This window comes from Staurois parvus, unplaced genomic scaffold (assembly GCF_062004578.1).
Source record: "Staurois parvus isolate SC_StPar_1 unplaced genomic scaffold, SC_StPar_1.0 ptg000223l, whole genome shotgun sequence".
Taxonomy (NCBI): domain Eukaryota; kingdom Metazoa; phylum Chordata; class Amphibia; order Anura; family Ranidae; genus Staurois; species Staurois parvus.
In genome coordinates this window covers 1,015,646-1,033,976 of record NW_028318019.1, presented here as the reverse complement: position 1 = coordinate 1,033,976, position 18,331 = coordinate 1,015,646, and the positions used below count along the sequence as shown (strand labels likewise).

Sequence of the window (18,331 nt, the reverse complement as noted above, 5' to 3'; positions counted from 1 at the left end):
CTACAGATAGAAAAGTCTTAAAGACACAGAACACAAGATAAAAACAAAATACATAATAAAACAGAGACCTCCAAAACAGATCTTTTTGGGTAAAAAAAAAAATACATCGTAAAGTATAATAATATATATCAATCCACTGATAATGAAGATGTTAGACATAAATGACAAGGATGTAATGGTCACAGAGGAATGGTGGTGGAGATCTCTCAAAGTAAGAACACTTCCTTGAATGGTTCTATAAATAAAGAATGAATCCTGGAGGGAATAAAGCTGTAAAGCAATAAATAATATATAAACTGGGCCATCCACTTCATCCATAAAGACATTGTGATTGAAGATCTTCTAGATCACATAGAAGGAGGACTCATCCATGATTTCATACATTTGTTTGGAAGGATAGAACAATCCTCAGAAGGGAACATGTAGGATGACAGGAAAGGCTCCTGACTGGTGAGATCCTCCAAACATAATGATGACATCCATGAACTGGAGCGAGCTCGTTGGGGTGATAAAGCCAATCTGGAAACACTGTGTAGACGTTCTCCAAGAACTCAGCACACTCCAGGTGTGGAGAAAGTCTCCAGGTGGGTTTAGCCTGTCATTTATCATAGGTAGAAATGTCCACACATGGACTTCCACAGGGACCCCCCGAGACTACATGTAGAACCTGTACAGTGTCCCCTGTAATGAACTGCTTCCCACCAGGCCTATAGCAGAATGACAGCTGAGCGGGATCTCTCCCATCCTGGGAGGACATCATATGAAGTCCTCCAAGTCTAGTGGCTCTGCTGTATCTTGATATGTCACCTGCTGTGTCCACCAGATGACAGATCATTGTACCAGACCAGCCCAGTACCATGTGATTGCTATGACCAATCACAGTGATCACATGACAGTTGTACACAATGAATGGCTTTCATTCATAACCATTCATTGTGTACTATTGTGATGGTCTCTGTGATTTGTCTCTGGCTCAATACCTCTACTGGAAATGTATTCCAAGCATCTACTACTCTTTCAGTAAAATAATACTTTCTGAGATTAGTTGTGAACTTTCCTCCAGTTAGTTGGAGGTCATGTCCCGTGTTCTTCATTTTGGTTTTATATTGAAAATCCTGCCCTCCTGAACCTTATTCACTCCCTTGTTGTATGTAAAGGTTTCAGTCATGTCTCCCCTTTCCCTTCTCTCCTCCAGACTGGACATGTTACGTTCCTGAAGTCTCTCCTGATATCACTATTTGTATTCCCCGTCTCTGGACTCGTTCTATCTTATCAATACCTTTATGTAAGTGAGGTCTCCAGAACTGGACACAGTATTCTAAATGAGGTTGCTGGTGACCCCTCTAGTGATAGAAAGATCTATATAGAGGAATCAGGACCTCCTTCCTCCTGCCGGTGACCCCTCTAGTGATAGAAAGATCTATATAGAGGAATCGGGACCTCCTTCCTCCTGCCGGTGACCCCTCTAGTGATATAAAGATCTATATAGAGGAATCGGGACCTCCTTCCTCCTGCCGGTGACCCCTCTAGTGATATAAAGATCTATATAGAGGAATCGGGACCTCCTTCCTCTCGCCGGTGACCCCTCTAGTGATATAAAGATCTATATAGAGGAATCAGGACCTCCTTCCTCCTGCCGGTGACCCCTCTAGTGATATAAAGATCTATATAGAGGAATCGGGACCTCCTTCCTCTCGCCGGTGACCCCTCTAGTGATATAAAGATCTATATAGAGGAATCGGGACCTCCTTCCTCCTGCCGGTGACCCCTCTAGTGATATAAAGATCTATATAGAGGAATCAGGACCTCCTTCCTCTCGCCGGTGACCCCTCTGTAAGGGAATTCCCGTGAGACGGCTGGTGATTAGACGTGCGCATGTGCACAGAAATGCACGATCATGCACGGTGAAGATTGGCTCCAGGTGGACTATTTTGCCTGTGCTGAGTGCTGACTGGTCTTCAGCTGTTCCCTGTTTCCTGCTCGTTCCTGTGTGTGATTTCCTTGTTGCTGACCCGGCTTGTTCCTGACCTGACTCTGATTACTCCCCTGCTTGATACTGGTTCCTGACTTCGGCTCTGCTCCTGACTTTGGCTTGCTTATGATTTGGTACCTTGCTGTCCGCCCATTAATGACCCCGGCTATTCCTATGACATTGCTCCTGTCTCCCATGCCTGCTTCCTGCCTTGCTCTGGTGCACACCTGGCGATCTACCATACCAGCTCTGCATATCACTACTGTGCCTCAATTGGAGGTTCATCAGTCTTCCAAAGTCTCCAATTGCAAGAGCTGCAAACAACACCTGCTGGCGCTCTTGTCCCCCTGGTCCCTAGACACCCTCTGTTCCTCTTCCAGTGGGGTCAGGGCTAGTGACACAAGTAAGGCCGACCCCGTCATTTCAGTCCCCCATCAGGTACATGACAGTACCAGTCAGCCAATGATGGAGTCTGAAAGGGAGGCCTCTGCAATAGGGGACATCTGTCAATCAATCTCTGCCTTGTCTTACATGGTGCAGAGGTTGCAAAAGAATCCTTGAGCACATGGAAAACCAATTACCAACCAAGTCAGATGTCTCAACAGCCATGGGTCCTTCTGCAGTCTCAGACATAACTACCCAGAGAGGGCTCAGCATGATTCATGACCCCTCTAGTGATATAAAGATCTATATAGAGGAATCAGGACCTTCCACCTCCTGCTGGTGACCCCTCTAGTGATAGGATCTATATAGAGGAATCGGGACCTCCTTCCTCCTGCTGGTGACCCCTCAAGTGATATAAAGATCTATATAGAGTAATCGGGACCTCCTTCCTCCTGCTGGTGACCCCTCAAGTGATATAAAGATCTATATAGAGGAATCGGGACCTCCTTCCTCCTGCCGGTGACCCCTCTAGTGATATTAAGATCTATATAGAGGAATCAGGACCTCCTTCCTCCTGCCGGTGACCCCTCTAGTGATATAAAGATCTATATAGAATGAGGACCTCCTTCCTCCTGCCAGTGACCCCTTTAGTGATATAAAGATCTATATAGAGGAATCGGGACCTTCTTCCTCCTGCCGGTGACCCCTCTAGCAATATAAAGATCTATATAGAGGAATCAGGACCTCCTTCTGTGATGATTGTGTGCAATAGAGGCATAGATGTTGTACATGACAGCCATCTTGTTAGGTTTCAGCCATGTTCCCTTCTGTCCTCCCTCATCCCTTTGTCCATGGAATGCATAGCTACAAGTTGACGGAGGTCAACAGGATCTCTTATCCTAAATAAAACACAGATAGATCAGCTTCAGGGCTGTAAACCTCTAATTAGTCTGGTTCCAGGGGGTTTGCTGGAAAACCACTTCCCTCTGCCCGGTTGTAAAACAATAACTCAGCCAGTCATGACCTGTTACGCTATTAGGGCTAGAGCGTGCCATAAAACGTACATTCCACAAGAGTCATTTTTCATACAATTTATAAACTTCAGCAGGAACTGGGCACATTAATATGAAGTATATATACAGATAGATCATTTTAATATGAGTCACACAAGAACTACATTACTATGTTAGTGCCTACAAGAGAGAAGAAGCAGTCTCTTTCCTCCTGGGTGACAAGGGTACGCTATGTTTGGTATCTTTGTGTTACGAACAGGGGCGGACTGACAACTCATGGGGCCCCTGGGCAATAGGGGATCATGGGGCCCCTGTGTCCTTGCCCAAACTCAAAAAAGCCTATGAAAAAGGTACCAGGGGCATCTCATGGGGCCCCCTACTCACCCCGAGCCCTCGGGCAGTGCCCGAGTTTCCAAATGGTCAGTCTGCCACTGGTATAGAATATATTTCTAAATATTAATCTGCCAGTTGCTAGGATGCTACCTGTACCTATTGAAGGTTATTGACCTTAGTATAAAATTGTAAGGGATTTGGTCATAACCTTGGTTACCGCCTAACACCCATCCCCAAACTGGATGATTGGTCATTTGTTCTCAGGAGACACCCCTTTAATATGGTAGAAAAAGACTGACAGCCTGGAGAAGACAGCTCTCATTTAACATCAATCAGAAAACATCTAACAGACTTGAGAGCCAAGGCAATCTTTTTGTTCGGACAATTGGACTCTGCTCAAACCAAGGATATTGCAAGTATTCTGTCTTCTGGACTCCTTTCTTTTATTTCTCTGTTGTTTTATTGCTCTCTTTATATCTTTGTTACATCTTTATTTGTAAATATTTTTATTGCACCATTTTGACCTTTTTAGTAATAAATCCTATTTTCTGAAAAGTGTTGAACTGTCTCTAAAGCTTTTAATGCAAATTAAAGAATCTCTGACCATGGAAGAGTGCTCCTGTATGTGATAATCCTCTGAATATCCCTGTCCCTGGAAGAGTGTTCCTGTATATAATAATCCTCTGAATATCCCTGTCCCTGGAAGAGTGTTCCTGTATGTAATAATCCTCTGAATATCCCTGTCTGAGGTGACAGTGTGTATTACAGACACTTATACTAATATCATAGTGTTACTGCTAAGATTTGTGAGTTTCCTCCTTCTCTGTAAAAAGGTGGTGGTGGCAGTGTGAAGGGTTAATTGCGTAATTAACCAGTAACAATCGCTCTCAGGCTGCTGGCACATAGATTGTAGTCCCACAAGCTGGAAAATCTTTGTTCAGGGCGCAACTGAGAGTGGCATTGTTACGCAAGTGGCAGATCGGCTGGTCCTTCGGTCACGAGTTGGTGAGAAGGGCTGAGGTCGGATGCCGCATTCTGTCATACCTTCCTCCCGCTGGTGACCCCTCTAGTGATGCATCCTAGAATTCTATTCGCTTTCCCCACTGCCTGGCCATGCTGTTTGTTCATTTTGCAATCTTCTGAAATAAGTACCCAAAATCCTTTTCTTCTGAAGTGCTGGACAACACTGTACCTCCAATGTTGTACTTTCTCAAGGGATTCTTTTTTGCTGGGTGCATTATTTTAGATTTGAAATATTGAACTGCAATTTCCACTTTTTTACCAATCTTCCTGCAATGCTAAATCCTGTTCCATGTTACAGACACCTCCAGGGATATCCTCCCTATTACACACCTTTGTGTCATCGGCAAAGAGACATCCCCTTACCCAACAACCCTTTAGTTCTATCACTTACATATAGATTACATAGAACAGGACCCAGTACAGAGCCTTGGGGTTCACCACTAGTGACTGCTCTCTGTTCCGTGTGAACCCCATTTACAACCACACTCTGGTATCTCTCCTTTAGCCAACTGCACATCCACTGAACCACCCAAGGGCTAAGTCCTAGCTTGTCCAACTTCTGTATTAGATAGTTATGTGGAACTGTATCACATGCCGTGCTGAAGTCAAGATATTCTATGTCCACAGCACCACCCTGGTCCAAATCATTGGTAATATAGTCAAAAAGTCCAATCAGTCGAGTCTGCCATGGTCTGCCCCCAGTAAAGCCATGCTGCTTTGGATCCAGCAAGTTGTGTGTTTCTAGATGATCAATGATCCTTCCTTTCAGGAGTGATTCCATTAACATGACTACCACCGATGTTAGACTCACTGGCCTGTAATTGCCGGCTTCTACCTTGCTGCCCTTCTTGGATGGAACACACTGTGCACTCCATTACATGAACAATATTGGGAGTGCTGCAATCATCATCTGATCAGGATACACAGGAGTATGAGCCAATCATAGATCAGCAGGTGCCTACAGGTTATCGCCCCACAGGGATATGAGCCGATTGTAGATCAGCAGGTGCCTACAGGTTACCACCCCACAGGGATATGAGCCAATCATAGATCACCAGGTTGTCAGAACTGTTCTGGGCTCACAGAATGAAACAGGAAGGCTGAACTTATCATCTCTACATGGACATGCTGGAAGCCATTTTGTTCTGTATATTCTATTTCATGGTTTCTGGTTTATTGATAAACTCCCATGGCTTTAAGTACCATCTCTATGCTGATGACACACAAATCTATCTTTCTCCTCCTCACCTCACCCCTTCAGTCTCCTCCTCACCCCACCCCTTCAGTCTCCTCCTCACCTCACCCCTTCAGTCTCCTCCTCACCTCACCCCCTCAGTCTCCTCCTCACCTCACCCCTTCAGTCTCCTCCTCACCTCACCCCCTCAGTCTCCTCCTCACCTCACCCCTTCAGTCTCCTCTCACATTACTAACCTACTAAGTGACATATCGGCATGGATGTCACTCCACTTCCTCAAACTCAATCTTTCAAAAACTGAGCTCCCGTGCCCCCTCTACTAACTTCTCCATCAAGACCAATAATACAACCATCAGTCCCTCCCCTCATGCCAGGGTACGAGGTGTAATCCTAGACTAACCAACTGTCCTTTCACCCCCAAATCCAATCGCTGTCCTAATCTTGTAGACTTCACCTCCGCAACATCTCCAAGAGATGCCGTTCTTAACCTCGGAAACCACTAAGCAACTTATTCACTCCCTTGTTATCTCTCGCCTTGACTATTGTAACTCCCTCCTCATTGGCCGACCTCATCGTAGGCTATCCCCTCTTCAGTCTATCATGAATGCTGCTGCCAGACTCATCCACCTTACTAACTGTTCTGTATCTGCCAATCCCTCTCTGCCAATCCCTCCACTGGCCTCTACTCAGTGTCCTCCACCCCTCTCTGCCAATCCCTCCACCAGCCTCTACTCAGTGTCCTCCACCCCTCTCTGCCAATCTCTCCACCGGCCCCCACTCAGTGTTCTCCATCCCTCTCTACCAATCCCTCCACTGGCCTCCAATCAGTGTCCTCCACCCCTCTCTGCCAATCCCTCCACTGGCCTCCATGCAGTGTCCTCCACCCCTCACTGACAATCCTTCCAGTGACCTCCACTCAGTGTTCTCCACTCCTCTCTGCCAATCCCTCCATTCAGTGTCCTCCACCCCTCTCTGACAAGACCTCCACTGGCCTCCACTCAGTGTCCTCCACCCCTCTCTGCCAATCCCTCCACTGGTCTCAATTCAGTGTCCTCCACCCCTCTCTGCCAATCCCTCCACTGGCTTCCCATTGCCCAACAGATAAAATTAAAAACATTAACAATAACATATAAAGCCATTTATAACTCCGCCCCAAATTACATCACCGATCTTGTCTCTAAATATCACCCAAACCGTACTCTCCACTCCGCATATGACCTCCTGCTCTCTAGCTCCCTTTTCTCTTCCTCCCATGCTCATCTGAAGGACTTCTCCAGAGCTTTCCCCATCTTCAAACTCTCTACCACAATTTATCAGACTATCGCCTACTCTGCTCACTTTTAGGTGATCTCTGAAAACCGATCTCTTTAGGGAAGCCTATCCTGCCCTCAGCTAATAATGGAATCTTCTACTCCTCCTACCAGACCTTGTCATGTTCCAGAAGACCCAAATCCTTCCCAATCCTATACTGCCCCCTTCAGGTCATTGAAATCTTTATATAGAGAAATGACACCTAGTCTGAGGTCACTTCTAGGTGAAGATAAGCTTTGCCCGCCTAGGTTTATGTGGGGGATAAAAGTAAGAGACGGATAGAGAGGATACACATCACAAAACAAGACCTCACAAGACAGGAGACAAGGGACAACAGACGGACACAGACACCCCCTGAAGTGAGCGCACTGAAAGCTGACATCACTGACACCATACAGTCCATATTGGGAACTAGAACTTTCATTTTCCTCAGATAACTTGTACTCCCCTTATATCTCCAGATACATTGTTTAGTCCGATAACGGTTCTGGTGAGCACAGGAGGGGATGTGACGTCATTTTACCTGCAGTATAAATTATTATCATTTCACTCCTCTGGGGAAGATTGATTTTACATATCCCTGAAGCTGATTCTGGCTTCTAGTCAATGGTTTATCCGGATGTATACAGTATATATATGACAAGGTAGACTACTTCATGTAACATTACATCTTCATCTCAGATTGTAAGCGGATTGGATTGGCCTGTGTATGGGATTCCAGATCAAGTCATGGCAAGGTACACGTTGAGCTTTGAATATCTGGCTGTAGAGATCACGGGGGGGATTTGTATATCTGTTGTCACATGTTGCTGAGTTACTGATTTCTTACACGACATTTCCAGACAGTTGGATGTAATTCATTAATATTTGGAAGTAATTGCTGGCTTGTATTTCTCCCCATTATTGTGGATTAGATCATTGTACTGTTATCTTGTATTGTTTATTATTTATCATCACCTATTAGATTTCATCCCCATTTTGTACTGATTTATATTATTAATAAATATATATTTTTGCACATTATTGTGTTTTATTTCGTCTTCCAATTATCACAAATACAGAACTGGGATGTCGGTTACTTTGTGAGAATTAGTAGGGAATCTCCTTCATTCCAGATCCCGCCTGTTTCCATGAATTGTATACGGATTATTTCCTCACAGATAAAGTTCTGACATATTTCGGAGATCCCACCAAGATTTGCCTACATTTGAAAAATATAATGGTGCAAGTATAGATATGTTATTGTCATTTTCTTGGCTCTGAAAGCACTGTTGTCAGTTACAAATACAGAAAATGTCTGATGTGAGAAGTGTTCCTAGTAGATGGAGCCATTCTGGTGCCGAATCTGAAGCTATTCTGAGTCAGAGAGATGTCAGAGAATTGGTGACATTTCAGGGGATGTCTTTTGTGAAAGATAAGTTGGACATTAAGCAGGATATGAATGATTGGGTACCTGAAATGTGGAGTAGGATTCCAGGGAATACAAATGATATCTGCTCTGATGATTCACGTGTTGCTGGCTATCTGTATATAATAGCTGAGGATAAAACAAAGAAAGAAAAAGAAACACGGCTGCATAAATCTCGGCCAGAATTTCTTGATGTCATTTTTGAATTGGCAGAACAATTAAATAAAGTAAAATTGGATATCAGGCCAGAGGCTGAGAACGTTAAACACTTACAGAGAAAACTCCATGAGATAGAAACTCAATCTACAAACATTTCTGCTGAGATGGAACAATCGTCAGATAAAATGTTCAATTTTAAGAAAATTATTTGCAAAATAAAGAATTGATCGCTTCTTTAACCACTTCAAGTCCGGACACTTTCTTTCCTGTCCAGGCCAGTTTTCAGCTTTCAGCACTGTTACACTTTGAATGACAATTGCGCGGTCATGCAACACTGTACCCATACAAATTTTTTAGCATTTTTTTTTTTGAGACAGATAAAGCTTTATTTTGGTGGTATTTATTCACCGCTGGGATTTTTATTTTTTTTGCTATATAAATTAAAAAGTCCAAACATTTTCAAAAAAGTGTTTTCTTATAAAATTTTGCAAATAGATAATATTTCATCATAAATCTTGGCCAAAATGTATTCCATTATCTTTTTTGTAAAAAAAAAAACCCAAATTAGTGTATAACCAAAAATTATAATTTTTAAAAAATGTTTTTTAGATTATTATTTATGTTTTTTTTACATACTGTCACCCTAGCAGTACAATGTCACCATGGTGACACTGTACTACTTGTGGGGGATGATGAAGATTTTTTTTTTACACTGATTATTTTACACCCATAAAGGCTGTAAAAGCAATCATTTCTCCTTCACTCTGGCTGCATTCTTGCAGCCATTGATAAATACTGTGAGAGCTGTGATTGGTCACAGCTTGTCACATAGTACAAGGCTGTTGTGAATAGCCCTGTACTATGTGACCTCTGTGATCATTCACAGATTTCACACATAGTAAGCAATGATGTCAGAAGTAACATCTTGCTTACTACTCTGCATGTGATCACTGATTGGCCAATCGGTGATCACATGATTAGGACCTCACACAGAGGTCCCGTACGACGATCGGTGTTCCACTGTGTCTGGAGGACACAGCGGGCACCGGATCGCATTGCTGCGCACTCCCAGGGAGCGCACACAAGCAGGGGGCGGGGAGGCTGTTTATAAACGTCCACCTGCCCCTGCACTGCCTGTTCTGTCTCTCCAATCTAAGCATTGATAGTGTGCTCTCTGTAACTTACAGTTGTGATGAGATAGCTATAACTTCAACCTCAGTTGGATACCACAGTCAGTGACTCAATCAATAAGACATCTTGCAGATCTTGTGAAGTTTATTCCATAAACTGAGAGAATCTTACAACAATGAACATTCGATAGGTCAAAAGATCATAATGTTTCCTGCTTCATGCCATGAGGCTAGAGCTGCAATGTATTCCTGGGAAAGGGGGAGGGCTATCTATACAACATTAACTAAACCAAAGGAAAGGAAGGAGCAGAGAAAAAATATAGAAAACACTTAAAGGCATATGACAGTCATGTGAAACATGACACTGCCACCATCTGGCTGTTTATATACAACGGCTGGATGGGAGATGGTTAAGAATCTAGATCAGATCTCTGAGGATTTGTCTGACTGTAAAGGGATAAAATCAACTTTAGAAATGAGAATGTGAAAAGCTGAGCATTGCGAATACCCATCTCCAGCATGAGGTAGATGTCCAGAACCGCACATATCAGCAATTGGTACCGGAGACACAGGAGCTAAAAGCCAGCAGTACAAGGGTTACACCTTCTACTTGGCAGACTACAAATGTCATTGAACCCTTTAGCAGCTCACACCCAGACCATTCTATGAGCCCTAAAATTGTAATCCCATTAAAATCAGAGGCTTCAGAATCTGAGAGTAACTACAGTGACCCCCCAGATGAGGATGAAATGCCTTCCAGTAGGGAACATTATCTTCCTAAATTAAGACCCATCTCACTTAATAAACACCCCAAAAGTGAGAGAAAATCCCAGAGGCCTGTGTATGATACCACCAAAGTGATACCATTCCTAACAGAAACTGTGGGCCTCTTTACTAAGAAAGGATCCCTTCTATAATTGATCACACAGAAACCTACGAGGAGGTGATGATGACCCGAAGTTTGAATTCTGACAGAAAACTGAATTTGTCCCATGGGTGTCTCAGCCAAAGCACAGGAATTTCTTTACCTTCCTCAGAGACACGGGTGTAATAAGATGGTCTGAAGTGGTATCAGAAATAAAAGCAGAATTTGGTCCCTACCGCTCAGCTACTGCTGATAAAAGAGACATTTTGTCTTTAAAATAATTGTAATACAGCCCACGATAGGGCACTTCGGGTAGCGATGGCCCAAGCCCTCGGGGGGGCAGTCCAGGTAGCTATAATCTGGGCATGCAATGGGGCAGTTCAGGCAAGGGTAATCCGAGCACACAATAAGGACAGTTTGGGCAACGGTAAGTTGGGCACATAATAGGGGCAGTTCATGGCACTCCACAACATGCAGCTTCTAGGGACACTCACAGTAAGCAGCTTGCAGACACTCAGCAGCAGGTGGCTTCTAGGAACACGCACGGTAAGTGGCTTGCAGACACTCATGGTAGCAGGCTCATGGGGACTCAATGGTGTCTTGGCTATGGGGTCTGGCCTCAGCTCAGCCCTCACACAGCTCTCTAGGCACAACAGCAGCCTCACGGGGACTCAGAGGGGTCTTGGCTGTGGGGTCTGACCTCAGCACAGCCCTCACACAGCCCTCTAGGTACAACAGCGATCAGCGGAAACTCAGCATCTAGGGAGGGTAATGGAGGGGCTCTCGGACAGTCCCGGTAGGGAGAAATAAGGGGGGGAGTTCACGGACAGTCCAGGCAGGGGAAACAGGGGTATGGACACTCACAGTTCTGGCAGGGGTTCTTTCTGGTTCCCAGCGGTCATCAACAGGCAACAGCAACCCTCAGTACATGGCAGGTAATCCACAAAGCAGGTAGTTCTGACACACAGCAGCAACAGGTAATCCTGGCCCCAGTGTATTAGGCAGAGTATTGTGGGGCCCACAGCAGATATTTCTGGTGCATGGCAGCAGTGGGTGATCCTGGCCCCAGAGTATTAGGCAGAGTATCGTGGGGCCCACAGCAGATATTTCTGGCACACAGCAGCAGCCGGTGATCCTGGCCCTGGTGTATTAGGCAGAGTACCAGCGGGTAATAGTCCTGACCCAGCGTAGTATGCAGAGCGGCAGCAGGTACTTCCGACCCGGAGTATTAGGCAGAGTACCAGTGGGTAATAGTCCTGACCCAGTGTAGTATGCAGAGCGGCAGCGGGTACTCCCAACCCAGAGTATTAGGCAGAGTGCCAGCGGGTAATAGTCCTGACCCAGCGTAGTATGCAGAGCGGCAGCGGGTAATAGTCCTGACCCAGCGTAGTATGCAGAGCGGCAGCGGGTACTCCCAACCCAGAGTATTAGGCAGAGCGGCAGCAGGTACTCCCAACCCAGAGTATTAGGCAGAGTGGCAGCGGGTACTCCCAACCCAGAGTATTAGGCAGAGTAACAGCGGGTAATAGTCCTGACCCAGCGTAGTATGCAGAGCAGCAGCGGGTACTCCCGACCCGGAGTATTAGGCAGAGCAGCAGCGGGTACTCCCGACCCGGAGTATTAGGCAGAGCAGCAGCGGGTACTCCCGACCCGGAGTATTAGGCAGAGCGGCAGCAGGTACTCCCAACCCAGAGTATTAGGCAGAGCAGCAGCGGGTACTCCCAACCCAGAGTATTAGGCAGAGTGGCAGCGGGTACTCCCAACCCAGAGTATTAGGCAGAGTAACAGCGGGTAATAGTCCTGACCCAGCGTAGTATGCAGAGCAGCAGCGGGTACTCCCAACCCGGAGTATTAGGCAGAGCAGCAGCGGGTACTCCCGACCCGGAGTATTAGGCAGAGCAGCAGCGGGTACTCCCAACCCAGAGTATTAGGCAGAGTGCCAGTGGGTAATAGTCCTGACCCAGCGTAGTATGCAGAGTGGCAGCGGGTACTTCCGACCCGGAGTATTAGGCAGAGTGGCAGCGGGTAATAGTCCTGACCCAGCGTAGTATGCAGAGTGGCAGCGGGTACTTCCGACCCGGAGTATTAGGCAGAGTGGCAGCGGGTACTTCCGACCCGGAGTATTAGGCAGAGTGGCAGTGGGTAATAGTTCTGACCCAGCATAGTATGCAGAGTGGTAGCAGGTACTTCTGACCAAGAGTATTAGGCAGAGCAGCAGCGGGTACTCCCGACCCGGAGTATTAGGCAGAGTACCAGTGGGTAATAGTCCTGACCCAGCGTAGTATGCAGAGCAGCAGCGGGTACTCCCGACCCAGAGTATTAGGCAGAGTTGCAGTGGGTACCGGCTGTGGGGGTCTGGCCACAGCTCAGACCCCTCACAGCACCCTGTCCTGAGTGGGGGATGAACACACACCCACCTGGGTCCTGCGCCGGCCTTCTTAAGCGAGCGCAAGACACTTCCTGGTTGCTCTGGCAACGGCCGGTCCAGCGTCGGGTTGCTGGGGCAACGAGGCACGCCCCTTACTCTGGCTGCTCTTTCGGGAGCGCAACATTTGTCTCCAGTGGTTGCAGAGCTCAGGAAGCCTCGTGCCCATGCTGCGCCCGCTGGGGGGCATGTGGAGACAGGTCGGCGGTACCGCGCTGGAACCCCCGGCGGGTGGTCACTTTCCCCCCATCCTGCGCAGCCTTCCTTCAAAGGGTACATCAGGATGTGAAGAGGTGACAAGAGGTGGGGGGGAGAGGTGCCACTTCTCATCCTATGCAGAGGGTGAGGGGACACAGGGGAGACACAGGCACCGGGGGGGGGGGGAGGGGTGGGAGGAGAGGAGCAGGCACTCTGTGACAGATGTGATGAAGTGTAAAACACCTCCCAACATCAGTGACGTGAGATCATTTGTGGGTGTGATGAATTACTCACGTACGTTTATTGATGACTAGGCAGAAATCAGGAAACCTTTATTGACATTACTAAAGAAGAATATACCATGGACATGGGGGGGGCTCAGGAGCGAGCCATGAATGAGCTGACAAGGAAACTCACCCAAGCCCTGTGCCTGGCTTATCCAGAAGGAGGAAAACCCTTCTATCTGGGAACTGGATTCACAAACCTCAGTATCAATGCTGTACTGGATCAAATACAAGACAATCTGAACCAATCATTGCCTATGCCAGTAATTCCCTGTCACCTGTACACATCACATCCAATGACTGTGAGAAAGCATTACTAGCCCCAGTCTGGGCCCTTCACAACTGTAAAAGTTACATTCAGGGTGAGGAAATAATAATATAACTGAACATCAACCTCTGCAATATTTACAAAGTGACAAATCCGAGATGGTAATTTATCACCCAGCAGAATCCCTGCCTGGACATTATCCTCACAAGGATGGCCATTACAAGTCCCATATAAAGGAAATAAAGAGTTGTATCCCGAGGTCCGGCCAACTCCAGGATTGTTCAGCTCCTTCTCATACAGAAGAGCCATTAGATGACTTCTTAGAAGAACAATGATCTTCCCCTTACAAGGCCGATGACGAGGACTACTGTCCATTACTGCCATGTGTATATATTGATGGCTGTGCTTATCACACCCCCATAGACCAGGACAGACAATGAGTAGCCGGCATTGGAATCACCCGGACAGGACAATTCCCAAATGTATCAGTAGGGGGCAGTATTGGTGCCAAGAGCAGCCAAGTGCTGGAATTCCCAGCTGTATACAGAACTGTTCACATTGCTACAGACCATAATATCAAGGAGTTTGTTGTCGTCACGGATTCCATCTGTGTGTGGAACAGTTTTGTGGAAGATCTGCCGACTTGGAAAAGAAACAACATGTTCCGATGTAATCAATAGAGTATAGGTGAGCGCACAAAACACACAAATGAGCTGCTGGCATAAAAGGACAGAACCCCGAAATCCTCTGCTAAATGGTCAATAGGTATGCAGTGCTAATACAAAGGATCTGGTGAAAACAATGACCTGGAGAAAATCCAGTGACAAGAAATATGGTGAATGGATTAAAACCAAAATAAGCACAAATAAATCCATAAATATTCCACTAAAATGTATAAGTGTAAACATAAATAAATAAAGTTCATAAAGTGCAAAAACGTGCTGATGAATCCATATTCCAGTAAACTCGTGACTGGATGAGAATCGAGATGGTGATCGTTAGAACACTTCAAGTAGAATAGTGATTCTGGTGACTGGGAAGCAGGAATATTGGAAATAACTCCAGTGCAGGGGTGGACTGACCATTTGGAAACTCGGGTACTGCTCGAGGGCCCGGGGTCAGTAGGGGGCCCCATGAGATGCCCCTGGTACCTTTTTCATTGGCTTTTTTGAGTTTGGGCAAGGATACAGGGGCCCCATGATCCCCTATTGCCCGGGGGCCCCATGAGTTATCAGTCCGCCCCTGCTCCAGTGCTTGTGACTTCAGATGGTGATAGATTGGTATGTTCTTGCTCTTACCGCATGTAACAATACCCTCCAAACAGGACCCTGGTGGTCATCATGGATGTGGTCAGGGGCAGAAGGGGGCTCCACTGGCACACACACAGCAGGGGGCACACTCCAGACATCACTAACGGACCAATCCATTACAGGGAGTGGGGGAGGAACTGCTCCTTAATATCCAATCCAGCCAAGGTACACCGATACTGTCAGATGTTACTCTTCCACCTTCCACGGCTCAGTAATCAGCCACCACACATGGATGTTATAGTGTAGGAACTCTGGAATAGATATGGGCAAAGAATCCAAATATTGATGCCGAAAAAATCAAACTTACATATGCAGTGATAAAGATGGCCGCCGGACCAACATGCAGTCTCGGCAGCGTGACGTCAACACGGCATTGCTCCTCCCTGACGTGTTTCATGCAACAACATGTTATCAAAGGGATAGCCTTGCCGCTGACGATGTCCACTATTTATAGCTCCCGCGCGCATGCATGACGCGGGCGCCATTTTGTGGAAGTCCAGCAAAGGCAGCAGGACAAAACGGAACCGCTTAGGGAAAACCACTCAGCCCACCAGGGAATGCAATACAAAGGAATGAATAATAAATGCTGAACAATAGGATGAGAAATAAAGGACACAACTAAGAGTGGCTAAAGAAATAAATGAATATACATAACGGCCGCCATTTTATTGAAGGATAACAATATTAATTATAGGGATAATACAGGAGACGCTCTCCATTTTGTTGTAGACCCCTAAAATGATATGGAAAAATGAATGTATATATAAAATAATGAATAATATTACTCTGCCAATTATAGGGAGTGTGCCAACTGGGATTATAATATACAATGTATACACAACATGATGTCATCAAACTAGATACAGCGTATTGCCATTCACCTGGAGGACTACAAGTGCCATAATGTCATAACAACAAAACTATTGGATTACAGAGCCATTATAATATTAAACGTGTCTGATAAAAAGATACTTTATTATTACAAATATAAAGTGTGTGTATAGAAAAGACAATTAACAAAATGTAATATTCAGAGCCAATTAAAATAAAATATTAAATTCCAAACATATGGAAATAGTAAATAAAAATATGGAAAAAGTAAAACCATCATCTTTATTCAGGGCTCTAGGGCAGGACTCCATTGTTATTCTTCTCCTGCCATCAATGGCCAACCCGGTCCCACACTTCATCCATGTCTTTGTGGACCTCTGATCTCCTTATGAACTGTTACTTCCATGATGAAGATCAGCCATGGAGTATATCTGAGGTGTATATCAGGGTGTGCTTCTTCCCCACATGAGAGCTGGGATGTCCAGCAACATTCATCTAAAAGACATTTCCCGCACTCAAGGCACTAATACACCTCCAGGATTGTGTGGGACCCCTGATGTACAGGAAGACAGGATGTCAGTGAGGAACATTTTAATCACTCAGGACTGGAAAATGGCTTCTCAACAATGTGAGATCTCTGATTTCTGGAAAGACTGGACTTCGCCATAAAACATTTCCCACACTCAGGACAGGAAAGTTATTTCTCCTTGTGTGAGATCTCTGATGTTTATACAGATAGGACTTCTGTGAAAAACATTTCCCACACTCAGGACAGGAATACGGCTTCTCCCCCGTGTGAGATCTCTTATGTCTATAAAGACTGGACTTCTCTGAAAAACATTTCCTGTACTCAGAACAAAAGTACGGCTTCTCCCTGTGTCAGATCTCTGATGTTTATGAAGATAGGACTTCTCTGAAAAGCATTTCCCGCACTCAGGACAGGAATACGACTTCTCCCTCGTATGAGATCTCTAATGTCTACGAAGATAGGACTTCAATGAAAAGCATTTCCCGCACTCAGGACAGGAATACGGTTTCTCCTCTGTGTGAGATCTCTGATGTGTGTAAAAATTGAACTTCACTGAAAAACATTTCCCGCACTCAGGACAGGAATGTGGCTTCTCCCCTGTGTGACATCTCTGATGTGTGTAAAGACTGGACTTCTTTGAAAAACATTTTGCACACTTAGAACAGGAATACGGCTTCTCCCCCCGTGTGAGATCTTTTATGCACATGCTTCTCCCTCGTATGAGATCTCTGATGTTTACGAAGATAGGACTTCAATGAAAAACATTTCCCGCACTCAGGACATGAATATGGCTTCTCCTCTGTGTGAGATCTCTGATGTGTGTAAAGACTGGACTTCTTTGAAAAACATTTTGCACACTTAGAACAGGAATACGGCTTCTCCCCCGTGTGAGATCTTTTATGCACATGCTTCTCCCTCGTATGAGATCTCTGATGTTTACGAAGATAGGACGTCAATGAAAAACATTTCCCGCACTCAGGACATGAATATGGCTTCTCCTCTGTGTGAGATCTCTGATGTGTGTAAAGACTGGACTTCTGTGAAAAACATTTCCCGCACTCAGGACAGGAATACGGCTTCTCCCCTGTGTGACACCTCTGATGTGTGTAAAGATCGAACTTCTTTGAAAAACATTTCCCGCACTCAGAACAGGAATACGGCTTCTCCCCCGTGTGAGATCTCTGATGTGTGTAAAGACTGGACTTCAGTGAAAAACATTTCCCACACTCAGAACAGGAATACGGCTTCTCCCCCGTGTGAGATCTCTGATGTTTGTTAAGACTGGACTTCTGTAAAAAACATTTCCCGCACTCAGGACAGGAATACGGCTTTTCCCCCGTGTGAGATTTCTGATGTTTGTTAAGACTGGACTTCTGTGAAAAACATTTCCCGCACTCAGGACAGGAATACGGCTTCTCCCCCGTGTGAGATATTTTATGCACATTAAGATGGCATTTATAATGGAAACTCTTCCCGCACTCAGTACAGGAAAAGCTCTTCCCTGTTGGAAGGCCGGCCCGGTCCCGCACAGTCTGAGGGTCCTCAGGATACAAGGAATCCGATGGTCCATCTACACTGGGTGGTGCCGGATGGACATTGGAGGGAGCCGGGTTTTCTCCTGGACTATACTGTGTGATGTCCTCATCTTCTACTTTCCAGTCTGGAGACAAAGTGAGACAATCCTCTGAGGTTT

General features: G+C 45.7%; 1 protein-coding gene across 1 annotated transcript in view; it reads right to left on the bottom strand.

The window, feature by feature from the left end:
* The window catches only part of LOC149460655 (uncharacterized), a 111,350-nt gene that overhangs the window by 16,134 nt on the left and 76,885 nt on the right, over positions 1–18,331 (bottom strand). Inside the window, exon 7 of the mRNA XM_089679394.1 lies at positions 17,603–18,062. Within this exon, the coding sequence (XP_089535520.1) occupies positions 17,603–18,062 (460 nt within the window). The remainder of the gene's footprint in view (positions 1–17,602; positions 18,063–18,331) is intronic.